The following is a 17,492-nucleotide window of genomic DNA, read 5'->3' as shown; positions in this document are numbered from 1 at the left end:
TAGCATCTCTCTGCTGCAGGATTCGGAACAGTCTGTTCTGCAGCTTTGCAGGCCTCTGTTTACGGGAAGAATTTTGGAGCATCTGTGAAACATGTTCAGTGTTTAACCTTTATGCAACTCTGTGAATGGTTTTGTGACTGTGTGATCATTTTCTTCTTGAAGAGAATTTTGTTTTTAACTTGTAGCTACCCACTGGGATCACTTGAGTTTCCTCACCAACCATGAGAAAAACCTGCGTACAAAACTGAGAGCCCTCCTACGTTCACCCTTGCTTCCTTCCACACCAGTGCACAGGGACTCTTTCAACCTACAGAATTTGTGATTGCATAACAGTTTCGGGTGCCAAGGGGAAATTTTGAACAATTGAGCATCATCAGGATTTAGCCACAATAACAAGCTCTGATCACATGTGCTTTCTACAAGTACTGTAGCAGATGGGAAGCTGTGAGCTATGTTTGGGCAGTGTATGTTCAAGCCCTTTCACACACAAATGGTTTAGGACAAGTGAGAGCTGATGGACTTATCAAACAACTGTCTAGACAGGCTTACTTCCCTTTCAGAAAATCCATGTCTTAGTCAAATTAATTTGGTTTAACCTGACTATTTCAAGCAGAAAGAAAAAAAAAATGGTGAGTTAAACAGGTATACTTAACTGCAAGAGTTCTTCCACTTACCTGAGCTGAATTCCAGCTGCCTAAATATGGATAGAGTGAAATACAGGGGTAGACAGGAATACCAGTATTGTTCTCCCTCCTTTTTAGAGAATATGAAAATGCCAGCAGATCCTCACTCCTGTCAGTTGTGCAAACCCCACCACACAAAAGGGACTGTTATTGAAACATTGCATAGGGATAGTAGTGTCCATACAACTCTCTTTTTTAATCTACCTTTTTTCCTTAAAAATAAAAACCATAAACTGAACTTAGGTTCACACTGGGCTTATGGCTTTGATTTATTGCCTAATATTTCATTAAATTAAAGCTGTCCTTTGGTGTTTGTGTAGGATGTCAGTTTTTTCTTTGTGACCTGAAGGTCATCTGCTGATTCTTGTATTGTGACTCTTCTTCCCACATCCTATAGATTCTGACAGCAAGTGGAGATGGAACTTGTGCTCTATGGGATGTTGAGAGTGGGCAACTTCTACAGAGTTTCCATGGTCATGGAGCTGATGTCCTGTGCCTGGACCTGGCCCCTTCTGAAACGGGAAATACATTTGTTTCTGGGGTAAGCAGGAGTTCCTCTCATAATATAAAACTAAGGAATATGGAAGTGAAAAGGCAGCAAAGTAGGAGGCTCATGATGTTATTGAGAGAGTGCTGGAGTGTCTGTTGGATGCCCCAGTGCAATCCATTCATTGCAAGCACATTTTCCAGGCAGGAGCAAATTAAACCCCTGACTGTGGGGTCAAACCCACCCAGCCAGTCTGACTGCAGTTCTGCTTACTTAGCAAGTTCCACCCCACATCAAAGCAATCCAGCTCCAGATCAAAACAACGCCTCTGCTGGGAAGGGGAAGGCTCAGAGTTAGAGATGGGGCTCCTACCACAGTGGAGGTGTGAGTCCCTGTGGGTGGGAGCCTGGAACAGCAGAGACTTCCCACACTTTGCTCCTTTCCTGTGCCCAGCTCTCTGGAGCCAGATGGGGTGTGACAGGCGTCAGGTTGTGCTCAGGGCATTGAAGTGGGGTTGCAGATAATGTGTGTGCCACTATGTCCTGAGAGTCAAGGGGCAGCTTGGACACTGGCTAACCCCTCGTGCAAGCTGGAGCAGGGAGATGAGGTGTGGCCACATCTTGAGCTGTTGCTGAGTCCTCTGTGCCTTCCAGTGGTACCGGAGGCATTTAAAGCCCCTTCATCAGTCAAACACTCTGCTCCCTGTCCTGGTGCAGAGGAGCACACAAACCTCATGGGCTGCAGGACTGGACTGGTCAGGGAAAGTACCCAGGGCATCTTCCAAATCATGTCCTGCTGCTGAGGGATCACTGTTCCCAAGCAGCTGAGCCATTGGCACACAGCCTGGTAGTGAGGCAGGCCAGGCATAAAGGTGGGTGGGATGGGGCTCAACTCCTTTTCAAGGTGATCTTAGTCTTGCCCACATTAGAAAGTGAGTGTGCAGATGAGAGCTGGCAGGAGCTGAGAGGCCAGTTGCTACTGGTAACTTTGCTGAAAGTACCAATAACTTTGCTGGTTTCTGAGCCCCACCAGCACTGGCCCATGGTTGATCCTGTATTTGATGATGAAAATGGCCCTTGTGCCAGAGGGTGCCAACAAGGGTGCACCCCTTGTGTTAGGTGGTCTTATCCCTACACAATATACCTGGACCTCTTCTGTTATGGCTCTTTTTATCAAATTTGGCTGGCACATCAGGAGCAGAGTCCAGCACACTGGCCCAGCTTGCCTGCTGGTAGCACAGCTGCTCCGAAGCGTGACTGAAAGCTAATTCCATCCAAGTGCATTACTTCTCTCGGGTTTTCCTGTCACCGAGCTTGCTTCCCAGAAAGGATAGGTTCATTCTCCCTGGGAACAGCTCAGCTTATTATAGGGCAAGGAATCACAAGCAGCTCTGCTACTGCTAAGAGAATATGTCATACTTGTGTTGATAGAGCAGCTTGGGCATGTCTGTGCTTACAGGCATTCACTTAATTCATCACATGCAAAACACCACTGCAGTGAAGACCTGTCTTACATCGTGTCAGTGCAGGTATAGGCAGAACAGCATGAAGGTATGGTGAAGGTATGGTGGCATACAGAGATTCCCTGAATACTGGGCCTCTGTGGTACAGTAACCTTGAGCTGGAATAAGCGATGTCAGTGTATCAGCATGTAGGCTGGGTGTTACATTTAACCATTTAAATGAACATTCCAGCCCTCCTGAGTAAGCTCAGGGCCGTGTCCCAGGCTGTTGTACTCAGTGCCCTCTGAACAAGGCTCCTCAGCTGAGTTGGGTATCACTCAGGGGGTCCATCTCTCCACAGGTGGTGGCTGGTTTTTCCTTCAAAACCTTAGCAGTCAAAGCACCAGCTTGTCAGATTGGTCGTGCTCCCAAATTACCAGAGGAGTCAGTAAGAGCAGTGCACATGGAAGCAATGTGAAGGGCTGGGCTTGGCCTATGGTGGTGCTTGAGAGGGGAATATGCTGGGTCCAAAATATTCTTTATCCTGTTTGGCTTCCCTGGTGCAGAAACCACAAGCTGGTGCCAAGGAGCATTACATCTTTTAAATAATGGCATCTTTACTAAAAACACTAGGATTTCATTATAACAACAGAATTTTTAAAAAGAGAGAGAGAAATACGTGAATTGTGAGGAAACTGTTTAATTTAATTAGCTATCACATTTGATTAAAATAAATAACGTGTGGCATGGTCTGGTGAGCAGGGTGCTCTGGCTCAGCAGAAGCAGCAGCCACCTGGCCTGCCTTGTCCTTCCCACACAGCCTCAGAGAGGCTGAGCCCCTGAGCTCAGCCTGCCTGCTCCTCAGCAGGAGCAGGTTTATTAAAATCTCCCATCACTCTTCAAAGCAAAGTCCATGTTCTTTTTCCTGTCACTACCACTGTGACAGCAGTGACATTGCAGCTGAGAGCGTGGTCCTATGGGTATGAGATGGTTCTTGCCCCAAGGACAGTGTAGACTACATGGGCCAAACCCCTTGCCCAAAGAATTCAGGGTGCTGAGCACTGAGTGTTAAATGTTCCTTTCAAAGCACAGCTTGGAAAGGCAGGTTTTGGCTTGATGAGATGAAGTGCTGCTATGCTGTTTTTCTCACTCCAGCCACACCATCAAGCATGTGGGTGCAGAGCTCTGACAGGGGATAACCCTGGCAGGGGGCTGGGCAAGAAACCCTCTGGATGCACTGATTTAATTTTCTCTTCCAATGTATGAAAATAACAAGTTACAAAACTTTAAATGCTGGGTTCTGGTATTTTACATTTGTTAAGTGGTCAGGGAACAGGTCAGTTGTGCATCTCCATGCTGTGGTGGGGCTGCAGACAGTGGTAGGGCAGCAGCACAAGCAGAGCAGGGCTGTGAGTGCAGGGCAGCTCCAGCCGTCCTGGGGAACTCTGCTCCCACCTGCACTGCACAGCTGAGGGTACCACTGCAGCCAGCTCTGGGGCTGCTGGGCTGGTTAAATCCTCTCTGAGCTGTGATGTTCAGAGCCTCTGAATGTAGTGGGCTTGATGATAAATATCAGCCACATGAGGGGTGAATGTCACCATTTGCACAACTGCAATGATTTCTTTTTCTTACTAGGGATGTGACAAGAAAGCCATGGTTTGGGACATGCGGTCTGGTCAGTGTGTGCAGTCATTTGAAACCCACGATTCAGATATCAACAGTGTCAGGTCAGTGTGTTTCTGGGAGAGGACACGTTTGCAGTGTTGAGCAATGTGCTGATTCTATTTCTGAAGTCTGACCTCATCCAAGTAATGTAATGTGTTCTGGTCTTCTTTCACTTGTGCACAGATATTATCCAAGTGGAGATGCTTTTGCCTCTGGTTCAGACGATGCCACGGTATGTTAATTCAGCAACCTAATTTAGGAAAATTCTGTTGCTTCCCAAGTCAGATTTTCCTAAAAGACTAAGTCACATCCACAGAGGGCTTTTAGTGACTAAACTGGGCCTGTGACACCCAATTTGTAGAAATAATAATCCTGTAAGGTAAGATATTAAAGACCATAGATAATGTTCTAGGGAAAATCACGTAACACTGTAGGTCACTACTGCAAACTTCTCTACAAGAGGTACTGTCCAAATACTCATTTCAGATTCTCTGTGTCATGACTAAAATTGTCTTACTGGAAGACATTTGGCTTCACATAGCTCTTGGTCACAGCATGGGAGGAACCAGCTGAAATGGTGCAGCTTGTGTCAGCATGCCCCAGAAAGCAGAGGGGCATGGGCTCAGGGCAGAGCAGGGCAGATGTGGGTAGCTGGCCTCTGCAGCCCCAGGGTGGCCTTGGCCACAGTCACTGCAGTGAGTCACTGCAGCCAGGTCATCCTAGATCGCACATCAGCCCTTAATGGATCCTACTTATCTATGAGCAATCTGCTAGGAGGGGCTCAGAATGCATTGACAGGTAAATTTGATCAGCCCAATGTATACAAAATGCCATTTGTCTCCTGGTGCCCTGTGCCCCGGAGTGATGCTCAGGGCTGATGGTCCTCACTGCAGCTGGTGTGTCCCATGGGGGAACAGGCTCTGCCCCACCACAGCCCTGCAGGGCCTGAGCTAGCAGTGAAGTGTAGCATGAGAGATGATGAGGAGGCACCTGGCAGCTCATTTCTTCTGTTTATTCAAACATCACACTGAGTCACCTGGGAGCAAAGACTTTATCTAAAGTACTCTGCCCTCAGAGCATGCTTTGAGTCTGCTCCAATGCTGGCTAAACTCGACAGAAACATTCCTTTTGTCTTCATTGGATGAGGAGCCATTCCAAGGCTCTTTGGAGAGAGTGACCCTGATTTTATGTTTTAAAAACTTCATATACTTGGGGATTCTGAGGAACAGATAATCCTGACTGGAAGTAATCCATAAAAGCATGCTCAGATGACAGTATTGTCATCTGCAGTGACCCCAGCTCCCTGTCAGGACAGTCTGGTGAAATTATTCATCTGTGTGGAGCACTGGGAGACCTGGACTGCATATACCTGGCAGCTCCCCACTGCCCTGCAAATCTAACAGCCCCTTCTTTATGTGCAGACTTGAATACCAGTCATTTTTCAATAGTAAAGTCTTAATATTAGCAATCCCATCTGGCCAGTGTTTGCTTAAGCTTAACTTATTGAGGAGGGGTTTCAGTTCACATAGTTTCAAAAGTGCATTTTGATTTCAGGGCTAACAGACTGCCTTTCTACATGGCAGTGAAGTCTGAAGTCTGGCAGTGAAGTCTGATGCATGATTTCCATGTCAAACAAGCCAAACTTTGCTGGCAAATGATGAAAACAGGAAGTATAGGTTGTTAGAGGTGATTTGGAATTTTCCATGAGAAATGAAAACCAGAGATCTGCATTAAAATGTATTATTTCACTTCAATTATTTTCACATGAGTTTTTCAAGAAGAGAGGCCTCCCAGAAGGGCAGGGACTGTTTGCTCTCCTGGCTTTACTCAGAGCCAGGACTACCACCTAGGCTCCTCTGTGCCACATGGTCTGTGATCTCAGCAGTGATTAGAGACTTGATCCCATCTCCCAGGCTGTGGCTAAACTGTTGTTTAAGAGATTGTCCCCACGTGCACCTCCCCAGCAGCAGCAGGCTGCCCTGATAAACCACAGCGGGGGAAGCAGGAGGGTGTGGGCACTCCAGTGGGCACCATGGCCCAAAGCCCACCACTCATGTCTTTCTAGGACAGGCAGGAGGCTTAGAAAAGTGGCTTGAAAAAGAAAGTTCTTCCTGCAATGTATACAAAACAACCTTGTGTTGCTTAGATTCCTGTTAGAGGATCCCAGTTACAGCAGGAAGAAGCAGAAGGGAAGGAGGAAGCAGAAGGAAAGAAGCCAAACAGCCGCTTCCTGTGATGTCTGTTAGGCTGTACTTCCCACTCCCATTTTTTCCAAATATTGTAGCCAGTATTTACTGAGGCATGTGTGTTGGTTTTGTTTTAATCCTAGTGTCGTTTATATGACCTTCGTGCAGACAGAGAAGTAGCAATTTATTCCAAAGAGAGCATCATTTTTGGAGCATCCAGTGTGGACTTCTCTCTCAGTGGTGAGACTTGAACTTTGGAGGTTATCTTAGTGTTGAGATTTGAGGGGAACTGTAGAATTTTTCACTTTAATTTGATAAAACATTCATTTTTAAAAGCTACCAAAAGTAATAAGTACCAAGTGCATGGAAGCTTTCTCTTGCCTCTGTAAAAATAATTACTCTTTAAATAACCTAGCTGGCTATTGCTTCGTTGTAGTGATGAAAAGTATTTTCCTGGCCCTACTGAAGGCAGGAAATATTTTGCCATTAACTACAGCTGGGCTAGAGTTTCACAATAATAATGAAAAACATTTCAAAGGCAACATAAAATGTAGCTAACTATTCAGTGCAGTTACATAAATAGTTTTTGAAAGCGTAACAAATGATTAATAGTAAAAGTATATTAGAGGGGCATGAAGAAAGAGGCATTACCACTTTTCACTACCGATCCTGAGAGTCTTGTCTCTCCTGTCCCGGCACAAATGCAGAGCTCCCCAGTCACCCTGGCTGGGGGTGAGTGGGTGGTGTACTGCCCTCCTCCTGGAACTGAGGCAAACGTCTCTGTCATGGTCACAAGCACCGCCGCTCGTCCCGTTGGCAGTGAATCACTTACCAAATTGTCTGTTAATCATTCAAGCATTTGTATTCAACTTCTGTGCGAGGTCTGAGTTAAGTATTATTACCCTGCAGTAGTTGTTAAAGTGCTCTTCAGCCTGATTTGAAGTCATCCCCCTCTAAATGACTGAACACATTCTATGTAATTTAACTAAAATTTACAATGCTTTTCACTAATTAACTGTAAGTGTTTTAGGGGCAGGGCTGTCCCCCGGGGGCACAGCTGGCCCAAGGGGAGCAGTGGTCACAGGTGGGCTTGTGGCTCACGGGCGATCGTGTCCTGCAGTCAAGGCACGCTAAGAGCTGCCAGTGTAAAATCTCATTGTCTCTGCAGGTCGCCTGCTGTTCGCAGGCTACAACGATTACACCATCAATGTGTGGGATGTGCTGAAGGGGTCCCGCGTGTCCATTCTGTTCGGACATGAAAACCGCGTCAGCACCTTGCGGGTCTCTCCCGACGGGACCGCCTTCTGCTCGGGCTCCTGGGACCACACTCTGCGGGTGAGCGCCGGGACAGCCTGCCGCGGGTGCTGCTGCTTCAGCTGCCGAGTAAAGGGCTGGTACAGGAAAACTGCTCATGGGGAACCCAGGAGGGTATAAAACAGTGTAAAAGATGAAGAGCAAAGCCAAATGAAAATCCCCGCGAAGTGCTGGCGGAACTGCCGAGTTTGAGCTTGCTGTTGGGTTACATGATATCGTAGCTGCTGATACTCTGTACCGCTAATGGGATCGGCGTACCAATGTTAATTTAAGGTTTGATGGGACAGTCAGGGTCATAAAGGGGTGTTCAGCTCTCTCTCTTTCTACAGATCTGGGCGTAACCTGAGATCCCGTCTGCAGAGTCAAATGAAGACTGGAACCCTGGACTACAAAACTGCATAAAGAAGCCACTCCTCAATATCAAATATTCACTACAGTCCAAAAGAGTGACAGTCCACAGATTAACACAGCTAGGTAGAAAATGTAGTCTGCTTGAACACGTAGCAAACATCAACTTGTAGTAAAATGAAATGTTTTGATTTTTTTTTTTGAAACTATATTCTTTTATTAGAATCAGTTTCATTATTTATAAAGGGACTTTTCTCCAAAGTCACCTATATCATTGAGTATTTCAGTGCACATTATGTATTTATTTGCATGAATAGTTCCTTTTTAAAGTAAAAAAAAAAAAAGGTCCTGATTTTATCAGGATATAGCGAAAGGCTGTGGAAACATTCCGTAGTAGCATATTGAATTTCAGTGTTGAAAAACGGAAAGAGAAACAATTCTGATACTTTATGATGGTGTTATGGATGACTGAACCTTGGTGGTGAGTAGAGGAGCAAAGGACCTGCTGTGAAGGTACTGGCTGCTGTCATAGAAATGTATTTTTTGTACAGAAAAAAAATCCTTTCAATCCCTGTTTTTTCCTACTGTCTTTTTAGATAGAAATAAGTATTTCATCTCTGTTACCTGAATATAAAGAATCTAAATATATACAAACTTATAAACAGCAAAGAAGAGGGATATAAACATGATTTACATAATCATGAGGTAATACTTAACCAGTAGTTTCTTAGAAATTTTTAATTGTATCACTTGGTGAGTGAATTTTCTTTTACTTAAAGAAATACTACATGCTAAGCACTAAGGAATACTACATGCTAAGCATTAAACACCATTATACTGATGGTCAAATCTTTTCCAAGTCAGTCATAATCATTCTATGACCATAATTCTTATTTGCATTTTGAGCAGTTCATACAACTTTGGCAAGGCAATGTAGCTTAAATGTATTTTAAAGCAGTATATGCCCATCTTAAGGTCCTTCTGCAATGTCAGAGCAGTTGTAAGTTCATGCAAATACAGGTGAAATCATACAGTCCTTGCTGTCACAGTCATCTCCCACTGCCATGCACATGGTTTTGTCATAGCTGGACTTGAGAGTGCATAACAGTGAGCTGTTGAAAATCTGCTGTGAGCCACAGCCCTGCCAGTGCTTGATACTGTGCTGACCAGAGCACATGACTCCATCTGATCCAGGAGTCACTGGTTTTCAGGAGAGCAGGACAGCTGGCCACATTGCTGGCAGCACCCAGCCCTCTGCGTGAGCATGGGAATGCCACGAGAACTGGCAGAACCACCCCACACAGAAGTGATGCTCTAGAATCAAGATTTAATTAGATAAAGATGAGATACAATTAATTATGGCACCTTTGTGAGATTATATCTGCATTCATACATTGAAAACTGTTGGGACTAGAGTGTGTCAGCTCTGCTCATACCAACAGGTTCCAAGTCTCACTTGAGCACAGGCACAAAGAGATGGAGTAATGCTGGGGGCTTGCACAGCCTGCCCTTTGAAATGCAGGTGGTGAGGTACAGCTCTCTCATATAATGTATCATATATATGATTTATCTTTAGATTGGAACAAGAGAGCCTGCCCTTTGAAATGCAGGTGGTGAGGTACAGCTCTGAATGTATCATATATATGATTTGTATTTAGATTGGAACAAGAGGAAACAAGCTTACTGGAATGAACCTGTCTACGAGCTCACTGGTCACTGGAGTTTAATGATAACATCCTCATTATATTTGCAAGTGGTATTTTTTTACAATTATATAAAAATCATATTAGAAACAAAGTCTCCTCATCCATGAAAACCTTAGGTTCTGCCAATCCATAACCAGTTAACCTAAGACACTGACATTTATACCAGCCTTCCATCCCTAATGGAATAGATCAGCTGTTTTCACTTGGAAAAGTCAACTCTGATGCTTTGCAATATTTGTGGCAAGCTATCCCTGTAACAAACTGAATGCACTATGGAAATGTCATATAGAACTCACTGTGCAATATTGAGTCAATACACTGTACACATTTGATCAAAAGATTAATATTAATGTTTAGGTAGTATTTATTGGCAAGATGTTTGTTTCAAACATAATACATTGTGTTGATACTTATGAACAGCCTAAATACAATAAATTGTATTTTACATACTGAGAACATGTATGTAGTAGTTCTTCCCAGTGCTTGGTAGCTATTTGGTTTTTTGCTTTTTTGACATTCACTTTTTGCGCCACACAGTTTCTTAAATTATTTCTCCTGCAAAAATCTCAGGTAAAATCCAGAACTACCAGAAAATTGTTTCTGGAATATCTTCTGGAAATACCTAAGGTGAACCACAGCAAATGAGAGTGAGCAGCCCATGGAAGTACTTGAAATGCCATCTCAGTTCCCCCTGCATTCAGGAGGCAAGGAGAACTCTGGTTGTATTCCTCCTCAGAAGGATCACAGCTAATGTAATGTTTTCTTTCCAGATCCTCATGGGATACCCAGGAAGGAACTGGAAAATGCAGGGTATGTGTTATGTGGGAGCTCCTTGGGCTGCAGCAGGATGCCAGTGAAAAGCCAGGCACTCAAATTCTGTTGAGGGCCCAGGCTGTGACTTTTTGGGCAAACCAGATGTGCAGATCAGCTGGAGGTGCAGCAGTTCAGCTTTCTGTCTTGTCAGGAGAGAACTGAGCTGTGGCCAGCTGTCCTCTCAACTTTAGTGTAGGTTTTATGGTCAGCCTGAAGGTGGTTAGTGGAAGTGCTCAGTTTAGTCACTGAAAAAAGCACCTTCTTAATTTAGGTGCCTTGTTTCATTTCCCCTCTTCTGAGGGCCTGGGGAAAGTGCTGAGCCAGCTTGTTCTGAGTGACATCACTGCCCAAACTCACAAGATCCAGTGAGAATGAGTCTGACATTGCATCTTGCACTTCTGTTCTTGCATGGAGAAATGTGGGTTTTGCACTTCGGGGCCACTGCCTTTGGACTTGTGTGTGGGGGTGCAGGGGCTTGCCACCTGTGAAAATCACCTCTTTGTTCCTGAGGTAATGGTGAAAACATCAACCAGGATGGGCCTCAACTTCCCATCAGATAAATGACACTTAGAGGAACAGGACACTGAAGTACCCATTGTGTTTTTTACTCACTAAAGGCTGTCCAGGGAAGCTTTGGAAAACCCATGGTTTCGATATTTCCCTGTTGGTATGTCAAGCTATTTGTGTCAGAAACACCTCTATTCCATAAACGTGTGGAGAGAAGGGAGCTGTAGCTGGGTGCCTGTCCTGTTAAACAAAAATGCTATATAAACAGGAAGGGTGGAAAAGGATATTGCTAGAGAAAGAGCAGCCTCTCCCTCTTGCACTCCTGCTGTGAGGAATGCAATAGGAAATTCCTGCTGCAGGATTAACAATCATAAGGAAAAATAGTTTTTAAAACATGTGTGTAAAGCTCTTGTGAAAAGTAAAGATCTCATTCCAGCCACTGCTCTAGCACATAAACAGACTCTTATTTCCCTGCTTCAAAACAAAACAAAAGCCAAGAACGGGGATGTAGAACTAAAGTTCGCCTTAGGAGGGACTCTGAGGGATCAGGCCAATTCTTGATAGCGATCTGAGAAATTGCAACAGGATTGATTCCAACCACCTATTTTTAGATTTTCCAGTGGGGATGTAACATGGAGACAGCTGTATCTCAAGACAGATGGAGCGAAGCCAAGCAGTCCTGTGCTGGCACGTTGGGCACCTTGAGCCGGCTGTGGGACAAGAGGTGAGGGTGGCCGCGGTGCCAGGAGCTGTGGCAGTGCCTGTGCCACCCTGGGCACAGCAGGGCCGTGCTGTGACAGCGGCAGTGCCTGTGCCACCCTGGGCACAGCAGGGCCGTGCTGTGACAGCGGTCACAGCCACGCTTTGCCCCGGGCCACCTTCAGCAGCTCAAAGGGCACAGAGCAGGACGCGCACGCTGGTGCTCCTGTGCCGGGCTGCCAGCTCCCTTGGGGCGGTGTTTGGGGGAGTCTCGGAGCTGCCCCGGCACGGCGGGGGTGCAGGGGAGGTGTCCTGCCGGGCAGCTCCGTGTGCTCTGCAAATGACACCCTTGGCCAGGGTCGTTCTCAGCCGCTTTACCTGACACCAGCAGTGTGAATGGCCCGACCTTTGCACCACGAAGATCCTAATCTTAGACTTTGCCGATATGCTCATCAAAAAACAAAGGCCACTGTATTTGCTGAGTAAATACACATTGCACTCACACCCTGATCCTGGAAAACCTGTATCTCCTTTGATGCAAAGAATACAGGTTCGGGCGGGCCACTAACGTGGAACAAAAAAGCCAAAAGGAATTAAAACAAGTATCTGAGAGCAAGCACCCGATAACTCCCTCGGCTGCCCAGCGAGGCCCGCAGCAACGTGCCGCGGACGTCTTCCCAGGGATGCGGGCGGTCCGCTCCCGATGGGAACGTGCCCGGTTGGCCCCGCCCCGGAGGCGGGGAGCGCCCGGGGCGGGCCGGGCTGGGCCGGGCCGGGCCGGGCGGAGGGCCCGCCCCGCCTCTTAGTCGGCGGCAGCTGCTGCTGCGGGGCCGCCGCCGTGGGCAGCCGCCATGCCGCGCTCGCTGAAGGAGGAGACGGCGCTGCTGCTGGAGGATTACTTCCAGCACCGCGCCGGCAGCGCCGCGCTGCCCCCCAGCCCCACGGCGGCCACGCTGCGGCGGGCGGCGGCCGAGCTGGAGCGGCAGGAGCGGCCCTTCTTCCGCTCCTGCGCGCCGCTGGCGCGGGCCGAGCCGCGGGAGGCGGCCGCGCTGCTGGGCAGGGTGGCGGCGCAGCTGGAGGCCGACGGCGGCCTCAACTGGGGCCGGCTGCTGGCGCTCGTGGTGTTCGCCGGAACGCTGGCGGCCGCGCTGGCCGAGCGGGGCTGCAGCGACGGGCCGCGCTGCCTGGCCGCTCACCTGGCCGCGTACCTGGCCGAGGAGCGCGGCGAGTGGCTGGAGGCGCACGGCGGATGGGTGAGCGGGGACGGGGCGGCGGGGAGCGGCCTGGGGCGGGTGCCGGGACCCTCGGCCCCTCAGCGGGGCAGGGCAGCCCGCTGCTCCGTGCAGCGTCTCGTCCCGGCGGGAGACGTGCCCGGGTTACTGCCGGCGATGGGCGTGCACCCGGGGCTGATGCCCATCGCCACGCGGTGTATCCCCGGGGACTGCTGCCCCTCGCCACGCGGTGTGTCCCTAGGGGCTGATGCCCCTCGCCACACGCGGTGTGTCCCTGAGGGCTGCTGCCCATCGCCACACGCGGTGTCCCCGGGGACTGCTGCCCATCGCCACACGCGGTGTGTCCCCGAGGGCTGATGCCCATCGCTACGCGGTGTGTCCCTAGGGGCTGATGCCCCTCGCCACACGCGGTGTGTCCCTGAGGGCTGCTGCCCATCGCCACACGCGGTGTCCCTGAGGGCTGCTGCCCATCGCCACACGCGGTGTCCCTGAGGGCTGCTGCCCATCGCCACACGCGGTGTGTCCCTGAGGGCTGCTGCTGCTGCCCATCGCCACACGCGGTGTGTCCCTGAGGGCTGCTGCCCATCGCCACACGCGGTGGGTGCTCGCTGGGCCATTGGGGTGCCTGCGGCCCCGGTTCTGCGGCGTAGCCAGCTCCCTCCGGGTGGCCGCGCATGGCCCCGTTGGGATGCAGCCTCCTGATAGCGCAGGAGTGATGCTGCTGGGTGAGGGAGCGAGGTTTGCCTTCCCCTCGGGTCCACAGCCCGTGGATTGCGGCGAGCAGGCTGGCACAGGTCCTCTCCCAGGTGTGTGCACAAACCTGTGCCTGTTGTTGAGTACACCTGCGTGTTAAGGCACCAGCCTCCAGACCTGCTGCTCTTGTTCCTGTCTGTCCCGAGGCCGGTCAGGTCGGGCCTGGGGAGGAACGCGTGGGCATTTTGGCCCCAGAGATTCATGCTTGGAGGTACAGCTTTTAAGGCGTTGGTGCAGCTCTGCCTGCGTTTCTGAACAAAATGTCAGCTATCCCACAAAACTGCTCATTTCCTATTTCCAGTCCTAGTGGAATACTTTATGTCAGTACAAATAAGCACTAAAAATAGAAAGGAGGGGAAGTAGCCACTGGTTTTGTTGGCTTTTCCAGAGACCAAAATGAACTTGGTTTTCCAGTGGTCACTGGTCCATCTGGCCACTCAGAACAATGTGGTGGTTGGCTGCAGAGAACACTGTCACTTGGCAAAATCGGCAAAGTCTTATTGCCTGTTCGCACTAATCAAAGTGTAAAGAACAAAGTTCCGGAAGAAATTAAGAGTATAACTTGTTTACATAGACATCTGCGGAGCAGAGTTCAAATACGACCATCTGGAGTTGTATTGCTGCCACTTCTGATTATCACAATGATCTGGGAGAGCAGCTGCCAGCTTTGCTCTGTCATAGGTCAGCTCTGAGCAGTGTCCACCCGGCCCTTCCAAGAGAGTGTGTAATCAGTCCCACATCCACCGAGATGGGACTGGTTTTGGCCTCCTGTCTCAAAAAGTGGAAATTTCCATATCCTGTGTTTTAGATGCTTTCTGAAACTTTAAAGTAGGAGGAACAGTGCTGACAACTTCCATCAGAAACTTGCCTAAAAGGGCAAAAATATGTAATGACACACTGAGCATCTCAATAGGAAGTGTCCAATTACCTCTGGAGCTAAGTATGCAAGCACTTGTAGCTACTCCTTTCTGTTGCCTTGTGCAAAAGCTCTCACAAAATGTTTTTGCCTGTGCCCAAGGGTTTAGACTTCCATGAGTGGAATATAGACTTCTGCAGCTGACAGAGGCTGAGCGGGGAGGACGGAGCTGCGCCCAAAGGCTTGTTGAGGAGATCCACTTAACTGCAAGCTAAGCAGCTGAGTGTCCTTTCTGTTGCTGTTGCAGGATGGCTTCTGTCGCTTCTTCGGCAGACAGGGCTCGGAGGCGGGCGAGCAGAGCAGCACCATCGGCAACGCCATCATGGCAGCGGCGGCGGGCATCGGCATGGCGGGCTTGGCTTTCCTCTTGGTGCGGTAGGCCCACGAGCGCATCTTGCCGAGGGAAAAGTACTCTCAAAACTGACAATTTACCAGATTTCACTTTATTTTCTATAGAACAGACCCTCTAAGAAGAAGTCTATATTTTTAAACTGGCTCAGAAAACTGCCTCACCAAATCCTTGGCTATAAACTGCTTCACTCGCTACCCAGTAACGGCACAAACAGATGCGTGCCAGAGCACTGTTTGTGCATGTTCAAAGCCTGTTGTCTCCAAACATCCTCTGGACTTTCCTTTTTTGAAGGTGTAACCTAAACTTTAGCATGGTTCATGTACTGTAACTTCTGAGTGCTTGATGTTATGCTAGGAAAACATTATGGTGGGCTTGCTACTAAACCCTCTGTTCGAGACGTCTTATTTACGTGGAGGCAAGTTTGGAACCCGCGTTCATTAATGCTGTAAAGTGAGCGAACGTTGACTGTGATCTAACGTGGCTTATGGCTTCAAACGTGGTGCACAGCACTTGTAATCAAAAGGCAACTCATTTGTTGATTTAGGGCAGTTGGTGCCTGTGATGCTAGAGGCATTAGGGCTTAATGTAACATAAGGCTGAATTCATTACACTACAAGAAGGTAAGTATTGATACAGGACAGTAATGGCTGCAGTACTGGTTCCTACTGAAAGGAAAAGAATTTAAATATTAAACCTTAATTGGTATATTGAAATCCAGTGAAGGCTGGAATTTCTCTGGATTTCCCTTGCAAAGTGAGAATTTCCATATATCTTAATATATTTTTGAAGTATTTATCACTGTATAATACTTGTAGCCATGACATCTTTATTTTTGTTTAAAACTTAATGCTGGTTCTTGTCACTCTAGTGTGTATCAAGCGTTGTCTTGTTTTAGTAATGTTTCACTCTGTTTTCAAAATGCTGTGTATTTCTTTCAATGGTTGTACAAATTGCCTTATGTTTCTGGTAGCTTTTGAATAATGTTCCTGGGTTACTCACAACGTGTACAATTTTACTATGGTGACTTCAAAGGTGAATAAATGTTAAGTATTTTTATTTTAAAAAACCTTTCTGATTATTAGATCGGACGGGTGCTGGTGCTCAGCCAGTGAGTGTTTTGGTGGTTACCTGGATGCATTCGTTTATATTCACTGTATTGCTGGTGCTTTGACCTGAGTCAAGGATTTGTGGAGCACCAGAGCAGTTTGGTACCAGTCTCCAATGCAGTCCTGCAGTCCAAACTAGAGCTAACACAACCTGAGTGGGAAATCCCATCCAAAAGATCAATCTTCACCATCGTGATTGGAAGCAGCCTGGTGGTTTTGTAGGCCAAAGTTTACTAACATAGGTGGGTGCAATTAGGCTCCTTTGGGAGCTGCTCCTGCTGTAGAGAGTGACAGAGCTCTTGTTTCTTCTCTGCCAAGACTTGCTGCTGCTTCTCTCACACCTGCATGCTTTTTTACTGAAACTGAAGTTTCTGGTCCCTGTTATGATGACAACTGTGCAATGTGTTGGTGGAGTTCAATCTTCCTGGATTAGTCCTACTAAGCAGCTGTGCTCTTTGAGGGTGTTGGGCTTTACTCTTATTTTAAAGGCTGGTCTCATGCCCCTGTCTCCAAGCTGGGGGCTCTGATGCCTGTTAAAGCTGCAAGTCCAGTGTCAGCCAACTTCCTCTTGGCAGCCAGGTCAGCGTCACTGTGGCTGGCAGTGGCCACCCTGCTTCTCCTTCTGCTGGCCACTGGGCCCTGAGGCAGGCATGCAGCAGCCACAGCCCCGTGCTGGACAGAGCAGCGTTGTGCTGGCCGGCCCCAGATGTGGGGACAAGGACAAAAAGGGGCATTCAGGGACGGTAAGTCCCGCGCAGGCAGGAAGGAGCTGGTGGTCCTCCCCCTCATGCTGCTGGCTCTGAATAAACGTCTGCTTGTTCTCCAACTTCCAGTTCTCTAAACTCCAGCTTGCCTCCTCTTAGCAAAGGGATTAGCAGTCCATGGTGCAGGACTGGGTTCAGTTCCTCTCTCAAGTTCCTGCAGGGATGGCAGCTGAGTGCTCTGGGTATCTGCCTGCAGTCATCCAGGAGGCTGCAGAGCCTGAAACTTTGTCCACAGTGGGAATGAGCTGGTGGGTCCTGGGAGCTGAAAGTAGTTTCTAAAACATGGGATGCTTAGAGGGATGTATGAAAAGCATGGGGAACGACAGGGCAAGAAATGCTCTAAACAGAGGTCAAATGTCTCTCCTGTGCCAAACAGAACAAAGATAAAATATCTGTATCTTGATTTTCAGTGTAATCTGATCTGGCAGGCTCCACAAAAACAATAGCAGAGAGGATATTTATGCTGGCTTCTACAGTGTGCTCTGGAAAAGTGAAAAAAACCCCAACAAACCCAGCCTGG

At 48.1% G+C, this 17,492-nt stretch overlaps 2 protein-coding genes across 7 annotated transcripts in view; both read left to right on the top strand.

Annotated features, from left to right (window-relative positions):
* The window catches only part of GNB5 (G protein subunit beta 5), a 29,390-nt gene extending 19,107 nt beyond the window's left edge, over window positions 1-10,283 (top strand). For 3 of the 4 annotated variants that reach the window (XR_005955289.1, XR_005955288.1, XR_005955290.1), the window contains 7 exons: window positions 1,081-1,224; window positions 4,247-4,338; window positions 4,460-4,508; window positions 6,606-6,702; window positions 7,631-7,797; window positions 8,106-9,646; window positions 9,735-10,283. Coding sequence is in view for 1 of the 4 variants with exons in the window: in XM_041469198.1 (XP_041325132.1) it covers window positions 1,081-1,224; window positions 4,247-4,338; window positions 4,460-4,508; window positions 6,606-6,702; window positions 7,631-7,797; window positions 8,106-8,117 (561 nt within the window). In the remaining 3 variants the exon portion in view is untranslated. Of the gene's footprint in view, window positions 1-1,080; window positions 1,225-4,246; window positions 4,339-4,459; window positions 4,509-6,605; window positions 6,703-7,630; window positions 7,798-8,105; window positions 9,709-9,734 lie in introns of those variants that run through there. The other variant, XM_041469198.1, reaches the window with a different exon arrangement.
* A 2,359-nt stretch (window positions 10,284-12,642) lies between these two features.
* BCL2L10 (BCL2 like 10) lies at window positions 12,643-16,168 on the top strand. 3 transcript variants are annotated; one of them, XM_041469131.1, is made up of 3 exons: window positions 12,643-13,102; window positions 14,998-15,125; window positions 15,207-15,386. In XM_041469131.1, the coding sequence occupies exons 1-3, from the start codon at window positions 12,701-12,703 to the stop codon at window positions 15,238-15,240; spliced, it is 564 nt and encodes a 187-aa protein (XP_041325065.1). In that variant the 5' UTR covers window positions 12,643-12,700; the 3' UTR covers window positions 15,241-15,386. The 3 variants fall into 3 exon arrangements, with proteins under 3 accessions (XP_041325065.1, XP_041325064.1, XP_041325066.1); XM_041469130.1 differs by having other exon boundaries at window positions 12,646-13,102; window positions 14,998-15,120; window positions 15,207-16,168; XM_041469132.1 differs by having other exon boundaries at window positions 12,648-13,102; window positions 14,998-15,349.
* Window positions 16,169-17,492: the final 1,324 nt, after the last annotated feature.

Source organism: Pyrgilauda ruficollis, unplaced genomic scaffold (assembly GCF_017590135.1).
Source record: "Pyrgilauda ruficollis isolate IOZ18807 unplaced genomic scaffold, ASM1759013v1 scaffold23, whole genome shotgun sequence".
Lineage (NCBI taxonomy): Eukaryota > Metazoa > Chordata > Aves > Passeriformes > Passeridae > Pyrgilauda > Pyrgilauda ruficollis.
Note: the sequence above shows the minus strand (reverse complement) of the source record. Positions and strands in the feature narration are given on the sequence as shown.

What these genes read in the sequence shown, in the direction of transcription:
- BCL2L10 (XM_041469130.1), top strand. Translation starts at nt 12,701, where the DNA reads ATGCCGCGCTCGCTGAAGGAGGAGACGGCGCTGCTGCTGGAGGATTAC. An exon ending in TGGAGGCGCACGGCGGATGG is followed by an intron (nt 13,103 to 14,997) that starts GTGAGCGGGGAC and finishes TTGCTGTTGCAG; the next exon opens with GATGGCTTCTGTCGCTTCTT. An exon ending in CGGGCTTGGCTTTCCTCTTG is followed by an intron (nt 15,121 to 15,206) that starts GTGCGGTAGGCC and finishes TATTTTCTATAG; the next exon opens with AACAGACCCTCTAAGAAGAA.